At 39.4% G+C, this 22,440-nt stretch overlaps 1 protein-coding gene across 1 annotated transcript in view; it reads right to left on the minus strand.

The window, feature by feature from the left end:
* Window positions 1-22,440, minus strand: part of HELZ (helicase with zinc finger) — a 197,245-nt gene that overhangs the window by 115,346 nt on the left and 59,459 nt on the right. Inside the window, 1 exon segment of the mRNA XM_042453183.1 lies at window positions 4,993-5,260. Within this exon segment, the coding sequence (XP_042309117.1) occupies window positions 4,993-5,260 (268 nt within the window).

Genomic DNA, 22,440 nt, shown 5'->3' on the forward strand with positions numbered 1-22,440 from the left:
TCATTCTTGCTATTATAATCTTAATGTTTACAACCAGATGAAAGTTTCAGAATAGCAATTTTTCACATTAGTTTTACAGTTATAAAATAACTGATTTAGTTTATACTATTAGAAACGCATTATAGATAGATAATTATGAAATGATTGCGAAGTGAACTATTTAACATATTGTTTCATATTTGGACAAATTTTCTGCTATATTTTATTGGAAGGAGAAAAATAATCACTGCCTTAATAATTTAAATAGTTTAATTTACCTAAAACAGTAACATTATAGCTTACGTATTCTTGAATTTGCTTAAACATCCATGTCTATTTACTGAATGTTTTGAAACTTAGAACGTAAGAGGTAAGGGGACAATTCTGTGTACATCAATTTGAAAAAGAACAATGGGATTGGGATCTCGTAGACACAATTCACAGTTTTGAGAACTGTAAAACCAAACATCTGTTGTTAATAAACTCTAGATAGAAAAACTGTCCAATAATCTTACAGAAACCTCTGTAAGACTGTGAATGGATTAATAGAATTCATTTACCAAAACATTTAAAAATTGCATGAATATACATTCTCATGCTACTTAATTAAAGTCTAATCCCAGTTTCTTGATGAATAACCTTTGGACCATAATGAATCTTAAACAGAAAGCTATCTTTAGATAGATTTATTTCCAAAAGCACATCATTTTAAAAATCCAACTTTAATTTTAAAAAATCCAATTAAAAAAATACATTGACTTTTATCCAGCCTGTGGCAATCTAAAGTCTCTCCCCAAACAGGTAATCTGAAATTTTATAGCCTTCTTCTTCTAGTTTCTCATTGCTCAGATATGTGGAATCATTTCACTGCTTTATAGAACAGCTGCTTTCATTCTGACACTTTTCAGTCTGTTGTTCAGTTTCTGAGAAATGTATTTCTAATTAGCCCTTTTTCATATGCGCTTACAAAACTCACATAACCCTTAAACTGCAGTTCATTTTGATGCTTTTTGTACTGTAAATTCAAATTCAAGGTAACTTGTGTATGCGCATGTGTACTTAGCAAAGCATGGAGGAATAGATGTTGGTATAAATTACACTGTAAGTTATGTTTTTCAAAACAGCAGATGCGACTTCAAATATGACTATCAGAACTGTAACAGAAATTTCAGGAAACTTAGATTTCTAGGATTAGCAGATCAAGGAATTCGCAAGAGGACCTAGTAATTGAAAATCCATAAGTTTATTTCCATTTGTCGACAAAGGAAAACATTGAACTCAGTGGAATTCAAGTTCCAAAAGCTGAGAACCCCAAACAAGACAAAATGGCTCTTTTTATATTATTCAAGACAAAGAGGCTTCTTCAATACACCTGATTGGCTAATTACAATTTAAACATAGAGAATTCTTACAATCAGAACAGAAATACATGCATACATTAAAACTGCATCATCACTATTTACCCCTCCTGTAGGAATTCAGTGGAATTCATCTTAACCTTGCTTCTGAATGTCTTTATCTCAGTAGTTTATGTTATGTCTTTCTACTGGTGCCAGCTTCCATTCAGGTCAAGATGCACTCACTATTCCTTTCCTCTAGTAACTCCAAGCCTTTATTTAAAAACTATCTCTCTGGCTGACAAAGGTGACTCCATCTTTCTATAGTTTTTATATTTCAAAAAGGAATTTCCACCACAGAACAAGCAGCTTCCTCCACCCTCCTTAAAGTATTTTGCAAGGAGAAAGGAAGAGTACCTGGTATAGATCTCATCCTTTAATGTGTCCATGGTCCCATTTTAAAAGGTGTGTATTTTTATCCCTGTTCATGTGCTATCTTGCACTGAAACACCAATTGGGGCTGGCTATTTGCTGAGGTTAGAAGCACCATCTTAATTTCAAGTCAGCATTTAAGTAAATCCATATTGGGCATCATATTGAATTAAATGAGTTTACAGTGTATAACAATAGACATACTTTACAACACTCAGGTATTTAGCAGTTATAAAATTATAAAGGAATGAATTAGGGTGGGGAGGTTGTTTTAGATCAGTGTTAACTTAGCTGATGTGAGGAATCAATGGGTTTTCCCCCCAACCTGTACCATATTTGTGCCCATTGGTTACAACTGTTTATTTGCTGGAAACTCATGGTGAACTACTAGCCTTTAACAATAACATAAAGGAGGGTTTCTGTTAAGACCATTGTTAGAAACAGATGAAAGCCCCCTCCCAAATGTGTCTGCCCTCACCTGTGCTCTATCATGCCCAGACCCAGAAACAGATGAAAGGCCCTCCCTCCAACCCAACTGCCATAGCCCTGGCCACTAAGAAAGGGAAGAAGAAGCAGTATTTGCTAGACTTAATCCCCTTCCCCACTGCCATTTTCCTTGTATGGCATGCCTTATTTAAATTGTATGCTTCAAGGCAGAGAACAGTCAAATTAATGATTTGCAAGCTGCTTTCAGAGCCTTTGTGGCTGAAGAGAGGATATACAGTCAGCCCTCCATATCCAATGATATATTTATCCATGGACTGAACCATCCATGGCTTGAAAATATTCAAAAAAAATATAAAGGTAAAAGGTAAAATATAAAGGACTGGTGTGGTTTGTGATTCATTGACTAGAGGTTCTCAGTAAAGTTTCCCTTTCAACAAGATTGTCTAGACACGTCTGACTGTAGGGGTGGTACTCATCTCCGTTAATAAGCCAAGGGAGCCAATGTTGTCAAAGATAAATACATGGTCATGTGGCCAGCATGATTGCATGGAACGCTGTTACCTTCCCATTGAATTGGTACCTATTTATCTACCGTATTTTCCGGCATATAAGGCGACTTTTAAAGTCTGCCTTATGCGTCGGAATTAAACCCCAGGGACAGGCAAATGGCATAGCCACCTCCCTGTCTCTGGGGTCCTTGCTGGGTCCTCTCCCAGCCAGCAGACACTCGCGCTGGCTGGAGGGGGCCTCTCTAGAGACCTAAGAGAGGCTCCTCAGCGGCTTGGCTCTCGCCATTTTTTTAAAAAAAGCAGCGGGGAAGCTGCTCCAGAGCCGGCCGGGCTGAGGAAAATGGCCAGCCCCTTACTTCTCTGCGCCACCGCCGCGGAAAATGGCTGGCCCCTTACTCCTCTGCGCCGTCGCCGCCACCAGGGATCCTCCGATCCTCCAGCAGCTTCCGCGTAAGGACTTCTGAAGCCACTGGAGGATCCCCAGCGGCAGCGGCGGCAGCGGCACAGAGGAGTAAGGGGCCGACCCTTTTCCTCGGCGGCGGAACAGAGGAGTAAGAGGCCAGCTCTTTTCCTCTGGAGCCACTTCCCCGCTGCTTTTTTTTTAAAAAAATGGCGGCGAGAGCCAAGCCGCCAAGGAACCTCTCTTAGGCCTCTAGAGAGGTTTTCTCCAGCTGGCGTGAGACCCCCTCAGGGGCGTCCAGGGATGCTGCCGGCGGGCGACGTGGGGGTTGTCTTATACCCCCTGTCACCTTATACGCCGGAAAATACGGTACTTGCAGTTTTGCATGGTTTCCAACTGCTAGGTAGGCAGAAGCTGGGACTAGTGATGGGAGCTCACTCTGCCACACAATGCTCGGATCTCAAACTGCCAAACTTGCAATCAGTGAAGTCAGCATCTTAACCACTAAGCCACCACATCTCTTTCAAAAATATACACATTCCTAAAAGCAAACCTTGATTTTGCCATTTTGTATAGGAGACACCATTTCACTAGCCTATTGTATATAACGGGACTTGAGTATCCATGGATTTTGGTATCCATGGGGAGGGCCTGGAACCAACTCCCAGCGGATACTAAGGGCCGTGTGTGTGTGTGTGTGTATTAAATAAATATTCAGCATAAACAATCATCTACATGAATTATTGACTTCCAGGGCAGCTCATGTTTTTAAAAAGCTGTTATTGCTTTTAGTAGGCTAACATATTTTCTAGACTTCCCATCATCTGATGTTGTATTTGATTTAGGGGGGGAAAGAAACAAAGGGATACATATCTAGATTCCAGGAACAGGAGGCTGGAGCCACAGTTGTGGAAGCAGAAGGTAGTGATGTTCTCCCACCCTCGTATCCCAATGTAGCTTCCAAAAGCCTCATTGGCAGATCTTCTGGAAGAGCATGTGGTCTTGATTATCACCAGGGCAAATGGGGGGGGGGGGGTTCAGTGCACCTCCTTGAATAAATAGCCTGTCTAGAATCTTAAGAAACAGAAGATGCCACTCTACAAAGGATAGATAGATAAATGCCACTGCATAAGCAGTGGCGTCACTATAAAGTGCTGAGGATGTGGAGTGCACCAGGTGACATCCTAAAAGGGGGGGGGTGTCACCACTGCTCCCCAAACATCTGACTTTGGACAGAAACAGGCTGTGGCATTTCTCTGTCTCCCTTTAAAATGCTGAAGAGATGATTTGGAGGAGAAAGGAGAGACCTCAGTTTTTAAATTTTAAATATTTAAATTAAAAAATAAATAAAAATCTATTTTTAAAATTTTAATTTTTTAAATTATTTTAAAACATCACATTTTACCAAATTTTCATTGCAACCACATGAAACTATGTATATGTATATGTAAACACAATTAGGCTATGTGTATGATACTGTAACTTAAAGGTATAATTTTAATTTTGCTGGTTGTTTATGTCACAACTATTACGATTACATTCAGTAATATACAGGAATTGCGATTAATATGTAACATTAGTACAAAAAACATTACTAAAGATTCTGTGTGGTGTGGTAATGGAGGAGGTCAATGGGAGGGTGACACGATGAGTTACCACACCAGGTGACACCAAACCTAGTGATCCAACTGTGCACAAGTAGTCTTTTTGCACATGTGCTTTTGGATTCAATCCATTGCAATCCTAGAGTTATCATTGAAGACACATTGCTAAATCATCATTTTAAAAAAACTATGGCTGACTAATTAAATTGAGATAGCAATGACTGCAATGAACATGATAGCAGGATCAGTAAGTGAAGGAAATCTTTAATAGAAACAATACTTACTTGCTGACTTCTTTATATTGTGCTATTTCTTCAATATAAAGGAGATCATGCAGTCGTGACTGATAGTTACTCTTGGTCAATGACTTATCCAAGACAGACTGGGTAAATAGCTGGTCAGCAGAAAGAGGAATTTGGTATCTGATCAGAAGGCTCTTATCCAATTCAGTAGTCTCATTTGGCTCAAATTCTACAATAGTCTTAGAGGTGGAATCCCAACGCTTGGCTGTAGTTAATAGCTGTTGTCGTGCATTCATCCGATATTCAAGATCTAAATGCCAATAAATAAATATAGAGAAGTAAGATCTGGACACATATTTTCTTAAAATAAATTATAATTTAAAACTTCATTTGCATCACCGCCAATAATAATTTCGCCAATTGAATTGTCTAGGAGGATTTTTATAAAGCTTTGCAAAAAAGCTTTCTGCTCACTATTGGGAGAATAAAAAAAGTACCTAAAGTGAGCTTCCTGCCTGCTAAGGTGCCTTTCAGAATTACATATCGATCATTTGGGCCTCTTATTACAGTACTTGCTCTTCTATAAAGGGACATTTTTTGTCAGTTAGGATTGCCACCCCTCAAGCCTTCATGGAGTTTCCAGCAGTGTACTGGTTTTGATAATTTGAGATAGAAAAGATATTTCCCATCCCTTTTCTGTAAGTTTCCTGCCTTTCCAGGTCACACAATATATATATCCAACTCCTTTCCAGGCAAGCATTCTCTGAAGATGCCAGCCACAGATGCTGGCGAAATGTCAGGAAGAAACTCTTCTAGAACATGACCACATAGGCCAAAAAACCCACAAAAACTATGGATGCCGGCCATGAAAGCCTTCAACTTCACTTCCTGAAGAACCATGATACTGGGTTGCAATTTTTTCAAATAACTTGCAACCCAGGTGGGTTTAGGGGGAGAATCCAGCCCTATAACATTCAATGAGACTATTCTAAGATTATCCAGATCTAAGTAGAAGAGCTTAAACATCTGCATCAATTTGCTAATCTTATAGCAGAGTGAGTGGCGTTTGACAGAAGCTTTTCCCCAATAATATTCCTTTCCAACATATAAAATGCAAATATCTAAATATAACAATAATAAACTTTAAAAAACATCATCGCCAAAAGGACAGGATTCCACACCAAAGTTGGGAGCTGATCACCACAAGCATATCTGATTTCCTTAGGTGGGAATGGGGGGGGGGGGGGAGGTTGAGAAAACAGTAGGTAGTGCGGGGAACTGCATCTCAAACACTGTTTAGGTACTAGGAGTACATATATTGGGGCTACAAGATAAAAGACTGGTAAGTAATGTTAGGCAAAATAGCAATATAATGAATCAACTTCAATGTATACAATCACCACTAAAGGGGCCTTTAGCAATTCCCTCTGTTGGTGATCTGGTCCAGAGAGCGGTGGCATTTTGATGTGGAGGTAATGATGATGATTAGAATAAGGGATGAGAACTGTGCTTGAGAGGTGAGCCTAGGTATCACAATCTAGTATGATGAGTAGTAGATGGGAGTGCAGTGACCACAATTCAGAGATTGGGGTGTCCAAAATTCAGCCAAACCTCACCATTTAGCTACCAGGCCTGGAGTTAAGGCAAAGGCTTTTAAAGCTGTAGAAAAGCAGCTCCTCATACCAATGTCCTGCTGACAAAAACATAAGCAGGCGGCCATTTGGTGGATTGCCTCTGTGTTGGTAGAAAACAGTTTCCCTGCAGCACCAGAATGAAGGCTGAAGAACTGTCAGAGAAGGCCTAACTAGGCTGAACGAACTAGGCTGAAAAAGAAGAACTGTCAAAATGGTGATGTGAATTCCAGTTGTTCATGAATAGCAAAATAAAAATTCTCAGTTCAGGGTGTGGATTATTTTTCTTTCTTGCCTTCTTTTCTCCATTTGACTGTTTGCCATTTTGAGCTTTCTTGGGCTACAGCCATTCGATTAGAGGAGGAAATTTCTTTCTTTATTTCTCTCTCTAACTCACAGAGGACATTGATGTCAAGAGTTTCACAGACATGCAGCATTTGTTCTCTAGAAGTCACAGACATGGTTGTCTCACCTTGAGTAGTGATTAGTTTAAGTGGGAATCCTTACTTGTTTTTCACTCTTGCTTGTTACAGCAGGGTTGTGAATGGATTGAAGGTGTGCCTCTTTTTCAGGGTTGTATTTTGCGGCCTTGGTAGGTGAAATCAGAGATGCCATTGAGTTTGGATAGTATTTGCACTTTCTTCTGATAGTGAGCAAATCGAATAATGATGTCCCGTGGAAAAGTATTTGATTTGCGATATGAGGTTAAGGATCTCTGTGACCTTTTGATATCAGATGGCTCAAATCTGGGCAGATGCCATTGATCAAGTCAAGAATGAGAGTAAGTCATCTCATTCTGCATGTTCCACAACCCTTCTTAAGCGTATGTTCAGGCGTTTCTCTTGATTTCCCAGGATTTCAATCTTGTTTTGGAGGTAATCATTTAGCTGCTCTAGTTTTTGTGTTCTCTCTTCATGTAAAGTCTTCCGGTGAAGAACTGCATTTGCTGTCTCTGCTATATCATATGTATATGCCTGGTTAGTGCATCTAAAGGTTATAGTGCAAGAGCTCAGTCTTTCTGGAGATTTCTTACCAGGTTCTCTCAAAGAACCTGGTAAGAAATCTCACAAGTTCAGCAAAAGGTAGATCCAAATTTGGAATGTGGTCTCTTCCCCCTCCTTTGCTCCTTCTGTTCGATCCGCATGGCAGTTTCACTCAGTGAGTGTGGTTCTTCTGGCAAATTTTTGTGTTTTTTAGTGAGGGGGTAAAATTCCAAAAAATATTTTGTTCCTTGCATCGGGTATGCTGTTTAGAGATGCAATCTCTGCATAATAACCCCAACTGCGAGAAAGTTGTTGAGATCCAGCCCTGCCCTTTTTTTAAAGCAGGTGCCATGTTGGCTGGCTAGCCACGTCCCCATTAACTGTTTTTTTTTTTAAAAAATGACATCCTATTAATTATTCTCTTTTAATCTCATACTGCTATGAGTACTAGGTGGTAGGAACTTTCCATTTTTGTTTTAGGAAGATATTTGATCATAAACATACACAAATTGTGTTTAAGATAAACTGGCATGAGCAAAGAAATACAATTAGAATAGAGTCTTTCACTCCAAGTATGAAGACAGCATTATCTTTATGTCCCACAAGTATCCACATAAATATTTTCTAGCTGATTTCTTCTCCTCTTATTTGGCAATGGGAGCTGAAAGTAGAAGCAATTATGCTTCCTATGTATCACTGTGCATCTTTATTCTTGGCAACTTTCTTCTCAATGGCCATATTCTAGTCAGTTCTGGCTTATCTTGAACAAAAGGCATGGTGCACTTCCACTTTTCTAGTATATTCACTATACAAATGAGGAAGAGTTTGTGTAATGTTGTTTGAACTGGAAATCCTAGCTTACCAGCCTAAACAAGCCATGAATGATCAACCAAAAACAAATCCTGGGTTATAATTCTGGGTTGCAAACCATGAGACAAGATTTGAACATACTTTACAAACCCAAAGGGTGCTCACCAATGGCTCTTTTTCATCCTGGAAAGAAGTGATTAGCGGGGTGCCACAGGGTTCTGTCCTTGTGTTGATTCATTCCAGAGAGGCAGCTAGCCACACAGGGACACCTGGTGAGCAATTTGGTGTATCTATTTCTCCACAGCTAATAACTGATGGCTTCAGCCGGGCCTAAATTATCTTTTTTTCTGTCTACACAGCTATTAATTTACCTGGCATACTACAAGCCTATATAGAGTTATATGAAACTCTTAAGGTTTAAAATTTGACATTTCTTGCTTCTTAGCAAACTATTATAAAAATATTAATCACAAGATGAGCCAAAAGACAGGAAATAATATCTTACAAAGAAAAGATATTATTTGCCCCCATGCCTTCAGGGAAGATCATATAGTTTGACTCTGATCGGGAGAATGGGAGACACCTGTCCTCCATTCCTCTTGATACTATTCTTAGTTCACTGTTAATTGCTATCTATATTGTTACGTTATTGAGTGTTTATCTACATTTCACAACTGTTCTTCAAATTTTTAGGGGGAAACCTGTTAAAATATCAAAATGTGGCAAAACTGAACTTTTGAGATCCTCAAATGCTAACCCACAAATTTGAAAATAATGTGGGTAATAGGAAAATAAGTTCCAATTTCTCTTTACAATCCAGTATAGTGTTACAAAGGCATCCCTGAGAGTCATTGACTATAACGTTAATACCCAGCAAAAAAGAGAGGGAAAATTCTAAAACAAATCAAACAAGTACAGTGCGCCCGCACTATACACAGGCACGCTATACACCGCTTTGAGCGTATGTGTTCAAGCCACACAGGAGTGCGCAGGGCACAGTGCGTCCCATTCAGATGAATGGGCCGCACGCCCATGGCAAACAACCGCACAACCACACATACAAGCCCCATTTAAGTGAATGAGGCTCAAGCATAGGCGGAATTTGCCTTACACGGGGGGAGCGCGGAACGGATCCCCTGCGTAAAGCGAGGGTTCACTGTACATCCAAATTTCTTATTCCTTCAAGAAACACACACCCAAACAATCCTTCCCTACCTTACGCACCATATTAAACTCCTTTGATACTTTTGCAGGTTTCCGAATTAACTACTCAAAATCTAAATTGCTATGTCTCAACTTAGCTCATGAAGAGCAACTAGACATTCAAAAAGCTACCAATCTCCAGTTAAAACCCTCATGATTTACTTACCTAGGAATCACCATTACAAAAGATTTCAATCAGATAATCCCCAGAAACTACCAAAAAAAAAAAAAAAACCTAAATGGTTAATCTCTAAAACATTAGAATGGAAAAGATTGAAACTCTCTATACTAGGCAGAATATCTCTCATTAAAATGTTTACTGTTCCTTGCCTATCCTTTCTATTTAAAACTATCCCACTTCAACCACTGCAGATAAAACTCACTTTGGCAAAATCTCATCAATACAGTTGCTTTTAACCATAAAAGGCCCAGATTCAGAAAATCCACACGACACCTCTCTTCCAAAAAAAAAAGGGGGGGGGTAGCAATGGCTGATCTTGAACTATATTTTGCAGCATTCCAACTTAGTCAAATCCTTCATTTCATTAAAAAAGATCAGAGCATAAACTGGGTTAACATGGAAATGAATGGCCCACCATCAATCGAACTTGCTTTGTTCTTTAACAAACCTACTCCGCAAGAAATTAAAAACCTATGGCTACAAATGTCAGTAAAGATATGGTCAAGATGGAAGCAAGTTCTAGCACCAAATCCCTCTCCTATTTGTCCCTTCCTGGGCCACAAATCTTTCTATTTTCCTGATAAATTCAATCAATTCCAGGGATGGGAACATCAAGGTGTATTCTTTGTTCAAGACCTTTTTCATAATGGCAAACCAAAAACAATTGACAAACTAACTTTAGATCTAGAGCTATTAAAAGCTAGTTGGTATCATCTCCATCAGAAAAATAGGAGGACCACCTAGATATTTACCTTTTTTGAGCCATGATATGTTCCCCGCTCCCAAAACACCACAGGACTAACATCTTTAATCTACAACTGTTTGATTGACCACTCTTATCAAAACGTACACAAAGACAGCACTGGAGTTTAAAATGACCACTTATATTGAACAGAACCTAAGAAGGAGACCCACAACATACTTCAAAGTTGTGAGATGAATTACATATCAGTAAATATCCTTACCTCCCTCCCACGCCTTTTCTATAACTTCACTAGTAATCTTAAGCATTATAATGGTATACCATCAAAAAGAAAGAAAAGAAAAAAATGCCAAAATACCAAAAAAAAAAAAAAAAGAAAGAAAGAAAGAAAGAAAGCCACAAAGATGGTTTACCCTTAATATAAACTATATTCTTATCGACCTCCAATCATTCCGGGTTTCCCCCTGAGATATGATTCTTCTAACTTGTTCCTTAAATCCCTCAATTTCCTCAAATAAACTTTCCTATCTACTAATTAATTAACTTATTTCAATTGACCAGTTATTACCGCCACTTGTGATACAAGTGTCACAAGGACAGACATTGTAAAAAATAGACAAGGAGTCATTCTGGGTTTCTTTTTTGGGGAAAGGAAGTAGAATAACAGTACAGATAAATCAAAACTGTATCGATATGTTAGTGTAAGAAAACAATTATGCGATTGGTGTTTTTTTTTCCGTTTTATGATGGATTTATGTAATGTAATGGTGTAAAGAGAATAAATAAAAAAAAGTTGTGAGATGAATTGTTTTATTTTGCATTATTGTTGTGTCATGTTCTGTACGTAGTTGTTTACTTATAATAATAATTTTAAAAATGACAAAAAATAATAACCTAGAACTCTTCATACTCAAATATATTCTGTTTCCAAGAAATACTAACAATTTTCATTTATGTTCAGTCTACAAAAACATAGGCTACATTTCAAATACTGAGCAGGGCTGTTTCTTTAACCACATATTCCTATGCCTTGTGCTGCAGTGGGTGCCCCTACTCTTGTTCTGTTTAAGTAATCAGTACTAGGAATTCTTTGCTGCTGAATTCAAAGACAGTGTAGATGTTTTTGAAGATAAAACAATTGTGGGATACTTTTTGTTTCTTTGTGGTCTCTGTGATTCACGCAACTGGGTTATCCTGTACCTGCACAATGCTTCTTTTGGAGCATTTTACAGCTTTCTGAAGAATTTTGACAGTAGACCCACCCCTTTCTGGCAGCCCTATATAAGGAGCTGCATTGCCTCATCTGCAACAGCATTTGCTTGCTCAGATTGGAAGACATCTTCTGAGGCTTGATCACTGGCATTGACTTCGAGCCACACTAACCCTTGGGGCTTTCTTGGTACCACTGGCGTATTTTAAGAGGTGTGACAAACATGGAAGTAAGATTCTGGGCTGAGATGTGCACTTGAGATGCCTTTGGTATTTGAGTCCTATATCATTGCCTCGTGTGCATAATGCGCTGCGTTCACACCATGGCCAGATACAACAGAGAGTGTTGCCTTAAAGATCTCCTGTATGAGCAGACCTTGAAACCACAATAGCTCTTTGATATTGAGAGATGAAGTGGACCTTCAGCATCGATCTTCAGCTTGTTTGCACACTGCGTTTGGTGGTCCCTGTTTGCACAAGTCTACATAGGGATCACCAAACGCAGTGTGCAAACAAGAATCAAGGAACACAAGAGACACTGCAGACTGGGCCATCCAGAAAAATCAGCAGTAGCAGAACATGCCACAAACCATCCTGGGTATAAAATACAGTTTGAAAACACCGAAGTTCTGGACCATGCCAACCACTACCATGTCAGGATGCACAGGGAAGCCATTGAAATCCACAAACACCTGGACAATTTCAACCGGCGGAAAGAAGAAATCCTTAAAGTGAACAAAATTTGGCTACCAGTCCTGAGGAATAGCAAAATAAGGACTCAGCAAATGCAAATGGGAAACCATTCAGAATCAGGGGCTTTCCAAGCAGATAATGATCACCAATTAGCAGACATTAATCCTCTTTTGCATTAGCCTCCCAGCCTGAGGCCTGCCATCAGCACAGAACAATACACATGCAAATCACTCCTTCCCAGGCTCACACGTAATATAGACCCCACTTTTTCCAGCCAACATTTCTCTGAAGATGCCAGCTATAGGTGCTGGCGAAACATCAGGAAGAAAATCTTCTAGGGCCACATAGCCCGAAAAACCCACAAAAAACACTTTTCAGCAATGGAGTGTTCTCAAGCTAGGCCTTTTTGCTTTGGCTCAAAACACTCAGTATGCAGAGTAATGTTCCAGGGTGTGCCAGGGCAGGTCGTGTGGTGATGCCTTCTTATTCAGTCTGTATTGTCTTGCACTGTAAGCCTTTCCTCCATTCCCTCTTCTGACCACAATCACAAAATGTGCCAGGATCAAGAGAGGTGCATTTTGATCACCCCATGGTGGCCAAGGCAACTGAGGTTCATGAATCTTCTTCACCTATCCTGAGGAGAGTATGCTCATTTCATTTTTTTGCCCCAAGTGCAGTACCTTACATTTCTCTGTATTGAATTTTGATCCTGTACTCTGGGGTATTAGCTAGTCCTCCTAATTTGGAGTCATCTGAAAATTTGATAAGCATGCCCCCTATTCTTTCATCCAAGCCATTGATAAAGATGTTGAATAGCACTGGGCCCAGGACAGAACCCCGTGGCACCCCACTGGTCACTTCCCTTCAGAATGAAGAAGAGCCCTTGCTGAACACCCTTTGGTTCAGCCAGTCAACCAACTACTCCAAGCAGAGTTGAGCTGGGACCAATCATCACGTTCTTACCATAGAAAGTGGTGTCATCCTTCTACCTCAACCAGGACATTGTACTGTACTGCCCTCCTGGTTTCAGAACCCTACTTTGGACTGCAAGAGGCAGTGGCACTGCCTCAATGTACAGAGGGTGTTAGCATTCCGTACCTCTCCCATACTGTTTGTTTGCTACTCAACAAGGAAGGGATGGCATATCTCCTTGCAACATTTCTCAAAGTGGGTGGCATCAGCTATCTGCTTGACTTGACAAACTGGCTCAAAAGGACCCTCCAAACCAGGTTCAGGCCCACTTCATCAGGGTGGTTGTTTCCTCCCAGGCTTTCCTGGCTGGTATTTCTATCAAGGACATTTGCCATGCAACTAACTGGTCCCAACTTATGACTTTTATTTCACATCACAGAGTGGACTCAAGGTCTCAAGCTGATATTTAAGAAGGCTGTACTTTGTTCATTCCTTTCCAGAATGTATTGTTTTTGTCTGTATTGTACAGTATTACTGAGTACTTGTATGACATGTTGGAGCAGGGGGTTGTTATGCTTATGCTTGTTGACTATACACATGTTTTTCTGTAAAGTTAGGTTATTTGCATCAATATTCTTGCCTCCTACTTCTTGTAGTTTGCTAGTCTTCCAAGATGTGAGTTACAGAGAACATGAAGGAGGATTCTTTGTGTGGTTATCTGTGAACTCACACAAGTATGTGCATCCTCCTCTCATCGTGTCTTGCATGTTCACATGAATGGATGCTTCGGCATCCTGTGGTGGTCTTTGGCAGGAAGCCCCTTATACAGGGTTGCTAAGGATGGGCAGACCCCTTGCCAAAACTCTTCAGAATGCTATAGAATGCTCTGAAAGAGGTACTATCTAGGCATAGGAAAGCCCTATTGTGTGTCACAGATGACTACTCAGAGAACTACAATTACATGTATGCAACTGACCTTTGTGCAATTTGACTACACTGTTTATCAATGATGGCTTTAATTAGTTATCTTTTAGATAAGATAAAAGAACTGTTCCTCAAAAAAGCCACAGTTATTCCACTGAAAATCACTTCAAATTCATGCTAAGCTGTACATTGCAACAACAATACAACTAAAGCAATTTTCATGCTTTAGGTTACAAGAATTCAGATAATCTCAAAAGATCAGCTCATGAACTATGGCATTTGCTTTATATCTTTTGCTCTACATGTGCTGAAAATGGAAATCTGTTGAACATAAATGAAGAATAGGATGAGCATGAAACTACCTGAAGCTCTAGCCAACCCAAATTCAAAATATACAAGGTTTTACTTTGCTGCATAATTAATGCTTTTAAAGCCACCCTACAGTAAAGATCAAGGGCTCTGATGTGCTACAAACCTGGTCACAGCTCAATACATCACATGGGCAAACAGGACAGTCAAAAGATAAAATATTATACTCCAAGCAAGCTTTAATGTTTAAAGTTTAAAACAAAAACCTGCACATAATCGAATCATGAGCATATTTCATTCATTTTTCTATCTTTCAATGCAAAACTGTATAATACTGTTGTGTACTGAGTTTATTTATTCCACTGACCATTTACCATTTTAAAAAGAAACAAGTTGTACAAAGAAACAAATACTTGACAATGCAAAAGGAACATGTACACCTTTGAGACTAGCCGGTGCTACAAGAGCCCTTTGCACACTGATCTGGACCAACACAGCTATGAGTTTTAATGCTAAAACCCCAAAAAAGTAATATCTAATCATAATAACACTGAAAGAAACATTTATATAGGTTTAAATAAAATTATTGGTCCCATCTGCAGTAGGCCCATGAAATCTGGGTTGATGGAGCTTAACTAGCTGTTGACTAACCAGGGCCCCACTGGTGCAGTCAGGACTAAAAACTGAATTTAGATCACAGCAGTTGAGCAACATCGTTGACCTGGATTTTCATCTTGTGCCCTTCCATTCATCCTGAATGTAGCAGATCATCACTCCCCCCCTGCCTCCCCTTAATAGCCAGCCATGGTACCAAGATGCTCCTAGTCAGACATGACCCCTAAAAAAAGGATGAGTTGTGTTTCAACTTCCAACCACCCCAAACCTGCCAAAGAATACAGATTTGTGTAGCTTGCCAAGCAGACTCACTCAACGGATTCTTTCTCTAAACAGTAGTTTAGTTTATTCATTGTCCAATAATGGGGAGAAAAATTAAATGAAAAACCAAACATGTTTAATAACAGAGAAACCTTTCCAATACTTTCCTTCCAAGAACCTATGAAGGTTAAATAAAAAAAAATCTGCTAGTGGGGGGGGGGGGCACACAATCTCAGGCACCACCTAAGGTTAATTTTACTCTACTGATTATGTATTCTGGAAGTAATCCAGGTTCACACATTTGCTGCATATGCTTGGCTAAAGAGCCAATGGGGATGAAGAACAGGTTGCTTACCTGTAATTGTGGTTCTTCAAGTGGTCATCTGTGCTTTCACACAAATGGGTCTGTGCCTGCACAGAGATCACCAACAGAACATTCTAGATCTGAGTAGTCTGGCAGGAAATATCCCACCCCCATTGCCTAACATGCATGCTCTAGCCCGCCAAGCTACTGCCTCCTCAGTTTCGAAGTCTACAAGTAAGACAGAGACCTAAAAGAGAGGGCAGGTAGAGCAGGTTGTGTGAGGGCACAGATGACCACTCAAAGAACCACAGCTACAGCTAAGCAACCTGTTCTTCATTGTGGTCTCTGTGCCTCACACAAATGGCTGATTATAAAGCGTAACACTGGTAGACAAGTCAGGTCACTGAAGAACAGAAGAAAGGATAGCACGTCCAAAGGAAGCATCCACCCGAGACCTGCAATCGAAGTGGTAATGCTGAATAAAAGTAGAAGGTTGGGACCAGGTGACAGCCTTGCATAAATCAGGCAAGGAAACCCTATATAAAAGAGCTGCTGAGGAGGTGGAAGCCCTGGTAGAGAGAGCATCAAGCCCATCAGGATAGGACATTTGGCCATTTCATAAACCAAGCATATAGTCTGTAAAATCCATTTGGAAAACCTGTGGGAAAACACCTTTTGACCTTTCCTGACAGATAAAGAGTCTTTCAGAAAGGCAAAATGATGCCATTCTTTGAATATAGAATGCCAAGGCCCAACGGATATCCAAGCAGTGTAGTGATTTCTCATTAGGAGATTGTAGGTTAGAATAGAAAGTCAGCAGCACAATGTCTTGGTTAAGGTGAAACTGAGAGACTACCTTAGGAAGAAAGGAGATGTCTAGTCGTAGGATCACTTTGTCTCAGTGGAAGATGAGGAATGGTTTGTCATGATGCAGGGCGGTAAGCTCAGAAGCCCTTCTCACAGAGTAATGGCCACTAAAAAGGCTGATTTCAGTGTCAAGAGGCAGGTGTCCAAAGAGGCCATCAGCTCAAAGGGTCATCACATTAACTGAGAGAGGACCAATGACAGGGACCACAGCGACGATAGAGGTGGGTATAGGTGAGTTAAGCTTGTGAGAAATTTCTTGACAATCGGGTCAGTAAACAAAATCTGATTAGGACTGGACATCAACAGATGTGCCACAATCGTAGTCAAGTAGATACTGATGGATGAAAAGGCAAGTCCACCTTCCCTGAGATTGAGTAGGAAGTGCAGGATGTCAGTATCCTCACTGGACAAGATGATTCTGTCGTAGAAGTAGCGAAGGAACAGAAGTATTGCCACTTGTAATCATAAGCATACTTGGTAGAATCCTTTCTAGCTGCAGAAAAGGACACAGAGGAGTTCAGGGGCCATCATGGTCCTATCCTCCACACAAACAGATGGAGGGTGTGTAGCTCCGGGTGTATGACTTTGATTGTGAAACTTTGTCTGGTCGTATCAGAAAAATAGTGTACTGTGCCCAGGATGGGCAAAGAAGAGGCGCGAACCAGGGTGGCCTCAGCCAAAAGGGTGCTATCAATACAGCATTGGCCTTGTCCTCTGCCAATTTCACTATTACTCTCAATAGCAGCAGGGGAAACAGGAAAAAAAATGCATATAGGAGTTGTTGTGATCACAGAGGAAGAAAGGCATCCGCCAGACCTTATCCAGACCAGGAACAGAACTGGAATTTCTTGTTGAGTTCTGTGGTAAATAGGTCTATTTGTGGCAGGCCCCATGCAATGTGAGGAGACGGAAAGCCTCATCCGAGAGGGTCCACATGCTGGAGCATCTGTGTGTGGCTGAGTGAGTCTGCCAACGTTTTGTTCTTGCCTGCAAGATGGGCTGCTAATGGATGAATATACCAGTGGGGGGGGACACCAATGCCACAGGCGAAAGGCTAGGTTGAGCAGTGTGGAGGAGTGGGTACTCCCTTGCTTATTGATGAAGCATACTACGGTCATGTTGTCTAAAGCAACCTGAAGCATCTGATGTTGAAGTACTCTCTTGAATGCTCTGAGGACCTTGAACACAGCCAGCAATTCCAAGAAGTTGCTATGAAGAGTCGCTTCGGCTCGCAACAACAGGTCCTGCACCATGAGGCCATTGTAGTGGACGCCCAACCCATCTGAAGTGTCTGTTGATTCTGCCTGCCAGAAAGTTGCAGCGAGACATCCACCACATCCAAGAGTGAAGCATATGGGAGGGAACAGTCAACAGCATGGACAGTCCATCACAAAGGGGACTGAAGTGCTGGAGAAACCAGCAGTGTAATGTCCTGAACTGCAGGCAAGCCAGATAAACGACCGCAATGGTAGAAGTCATCAGGCCCAACAGGCACTGTCTCAAGCATCATAAAAGATAAAATCATAAAAGATAATACAGTGCACCTGTGCCATGCATGGACACATTTTACATGGCTTCCAGCTTACATGAAAGCTGCTTGGGAAAGAAACCATGGTGCACACACACCGCTCTGCCACATGCACACGGACCATTATTTTCTATGGGGCTCAAGCATAGGCGGATTTTCCCTTATGCAGGGGAATCCGGAATGGATCCCCCCGCATAGAGAGAGGGCCCACTGTATATGCAGGACATGAATGAAAGAGGAGGCCTAGCCTTACCAAATCTGAAACTATATTATGATGTGTGTTGTTTAACATGGATAAAAGATTGGCTGTTGTTAAAAAATAAAAACTTACTAAATTTAAACGGTGTAAATTTGAGATTTGGCTGGCACACCTGCATGTTTTACAGCAAAGACAAAGTAAATCATGATTTTAATAATCACTATATAAGAAATTCACTTTTATGTACATAGAAAATATAGAATAAAGAATTTGTTCAAAGATATTTCTGTGGGCCTCCCCACACAAACCATTATATAAAGTGACCCATGGTTAAGCGAAAGCTGGATCACATATAAACGTCTACTGACTTATAAAAACAAAACAGTTAGAATAAAAACTATAGAAGAACTTAAAAAATAAGGTATACTGTGTAACTGTTCTTAAACAGACAAACAGGCAAGAAGGAATAGAAAAAGCTAAAAAAGAAACATTAGAAATATTAGTACAGTATCAAACAAAAATGCTATATTGTCCAAAATATATACAGTAAATGCCTTCTGAAAATATATACAAAAGAAGAAATCATAAAAGATAATACAGTGCGCATGCGCCATGCACGGATACATTTTATGCGGCTTCCAGCTTACGGGGAAGCTGCTTGGGGAGGAAAACAATGGTGCGCACGCCCATGGCTCATGTGTGCTGCTCCGCCACATGCACTCGCCCCATTATTTCCTATGGGACTCGAGCATAGGCAGATTTTCCCTTACACGGGAGGATCTGTTCTGGATCCTCCCGCATAAGGAGAGGGCCTACTGTATGATAAAATGGTCCTAAAACTTTGGTTACACAATTATGTCAGTGGGAAACAACTTGGAAAAAGAGCTAAAATATATTTTATGCCAAGGCTTAAAAGAGCATTACTACAAGATATATTTTAAATGGCACTTAATTTTTTGAAAAATTATGTAAGATATATGCAAACTGTAGAAATAAATATTGGAAGTGTTCTAAAGAAAATAGATTGCTTTTCCAAATGTGGTGGACATGTGTTAAAGCTAAGAAATTCTGGGGCACAAATACACCATATAACAAATGTACTATAAAATTTAAACTGGAAATCTTTTTGTTTTGACAAAAAGATAGAAAAGAACATTGGAAGAATTTTATTTTATATGTTATCTGCGGCCAAAATAATCTATGCCGAGATGAGGAAACAAGAAAAAAATCCATTAATTGAGGATTGATTACTGAAGTTACATAATAGATGTGGATAAACTGACCAGAAGCTTACAAAATGAACACTCAAAAAATATCTCTAAAACTGGAAAAAAGGTTCTTGACTATTTAATCTAGATATGAGAAATAATAGCCATGTAATTAAACTTGGATTCAAGTTAAGCAAAAGAAAAGAAAATGTATGAAGAATCAACTGTAAATATCGATTCATATGTGTGTACTGTATAAGGTTATGTATAAATATGTTTTGACATAACAATTCTAAAGAAAACATAGGAAATAAAACACTATGCTTTAATTGAGAGAAAGAATGTTATAGAAAAACTGGAAAGGATAAAGTTCCTTAATTGTAGGAAAGGAAATAACGAATGATGGATGTATGAATGTGTTTATTGTTGTCAATGTTTGTGAAATGAGTATATCTGCTGTACAAATGTTCTTTCTTAAATTGTTTTCAATTTAAATTTTTTGAAAAAAATATTCCTCATGTGTGGATCCATCTAGACATTAAAATGGTGTTAATTTCATCTCTCTATGACATGCAAAAATATCTGCTAGCTTTTACTCCTAAGTATTTCTATTGTTTTTGAAAGTCATCATGGTTTGAATATTGGACTATGACTCTGGAGACCAGGGTTTCAATCCCCACTCAGCCATGTGGTCGGTCACACCCTCTTCTCTCCTCAGTGGAAGGCAAAGGCAAACCCACTCTGAACAAACTTTGCCAAGAAAAACCTATGATACTGTTGTCTTAGGGTTCCCATAAATTGGAAACAACTTGAAGGAGCACAACTACACAAAATTTCTACCACTTATCTCCAAGAAAAATAATTTAATCCTTGGATATTATGCAACAGGTAAGCTGCTGCAAACTACTGGCAGTTCATGCTATTCTGAGCATGTTGTTCTTTAACTTATTCATTGTTGTCTTATCTGAAAGTCAACATGACAATGTTTTGGAGGGGAAAGGGGGTAAATGAAAAAGGAAGAAAAACAGTGAGATTTGACTGACAAAAGTACAATAAAAATGAAAATAATATGTAATGTAAAAAATCTACAAGGTTTCCAAGCAAACTGCTTCCATATCTGGAAAACATTTCATTGTAGTAACAGACATCCTAAATGCTTTGGAAAAGTTATCACAGCAAAACAGAAATAAGGATGATAGGAGTGCATAAGGAAAAGATGACTATGAGCCTCAAGCCAATCTATAGCATAAACAGTATGGTGTTCTGTTTTTTAAACCAACTGTTGTCAACACAGTTCTGTCAAGACTGAGCTGCTAATACTCTAAGAGTGTCACTTTATTTACCTATAAAGAAAATTATAAGGAGAAGGGAAAGCTCCAAGACATAACAAAATACTTATTATTGACACTGATTAATTTTAAACACTTGATTGCTTTCAAGTGTCACAAACAAAATTGGCCCTGTTGCTAGAAAAGACATATTCAGCACTGAGTTCTCAAATTCACAGACTCATGCTAGCATGTGCCTGTAAAAGACTTCGGTCATTCATTCTGGAGCCAGATCATTCAGTATTTCCCATACTCACTGTCTACACTATCTCATTTTCCATTCATAATGTGTGATTCATGATAGATGGTGTTACCTGGCCATGGTCCACCATGTCTGTGCAATGTAAGTTTATTGTGTGACACAATAGAGCAACTTGTTTGTCTATGCCCTGTAAAAGGAATGTCTAGACAATGTGCCTTAATATTTATGAGTTTACATAGAAAGGGAGGGAGTTATCCTGCTGACATAAAAATGAGAGCAGGTGAAGTTGTCATTGCTCCATCTTGCCCTTCTTATGCATTCTGTCTGCCCACATCTGACTCATCCAAAAGCCTGCACAGTGCTCCATCCACAGTTGTTGTAGCAGTACAATTCCTTGTCTTGGGGCACTACTCCAGTGACACAAAGGTCCCACTATTAGATTCTGATAGTCTCTTTTTTGGCTGAGAAACTTGCCAAGAAAAAGACGTGATAGGTCCGCCTTAGGGACACTATAAGTCGGAAACAACTTGAAGGCACACACCACCAACAACAAACATTTCAATAACTGTACTCGATACACTTTCTGCATGCTTGATATTTTTTTTAAAAAAAATTCCCATTACAATACTATTCACATCTTTTACTAGAAACCTTCTGCTAAGTAGCAGATTTTGTTTCTTTTTTTTATAAAACAAAGAAATGTATTTCCTTTACATTCTATTCCTCCTTCTGAAGCCATTTAAATTTGTTGACAACTTTCTCTTAACAAGGAAGAATTTGAAGTCTTGCTTTGTTATTTTCAGTGAGATGTACACATATCCATGTAGTTCAATTGTAGTTGGCGGTGTAAAACATATACTTGAGGGGGGGACATGTTATAACAGTTAATGACTTCCTATTTTATTTATTTACTTATTAGATTTGTGCCCAATTTTATCCCAAGAATGTGGCTTAAAATAATATTAAATAAAACAAATACAATTAAAATATAACATGAATCCAAATATAATAGATTTAAAGCACAATTTAAATACATAAGAAAACAGAGCATTAACCAAGTCCAAAACCTCTTCCACTGAAAGTGAGGTCAGTTGGCAAAGCCCTTTCTCAACTCTACCAGCAACAGAGGCCTTCTTGCAAAGGCATCTTCCAAGGTAATCAGTGCTTCTCGGCGTTAATGAGTAAAAATCCTATGGACTTTTAAACAACCCTAACACTTTAAAAACTATTTCTTTATGAAGTAGGTAAGTACTCGATACATAATTCAAACGCAAAATTGAGAATGTATCCAATATATAATTCAAATGCCACCCATCAAAATAATTCTTTGAATAATACACCCAGCCACATTCTCGGCTTGCAGTTTTGATTATTCGCAAGGTCAAGGCTGCTGTGCGCATGTTTTCCTCCTCCTCCTCTT

Source organism: Sceloporus undulatus, chromosome 2, assembly GCF_019175285.1.
Source record: "Sceloporus undulatus isolate JIND9_A2432 ecotype Alabama chromosome 2, SceUnd_v1.1, whole genome shotgun sequence".
Taxonomy (NCBI): domain Eukaryota; kingdom Metazoa; phylum Chordata; class Lepidosauria; order Squamata; family Phrynosomatidae; genus Sceloporus; species Sceloporus undulatus.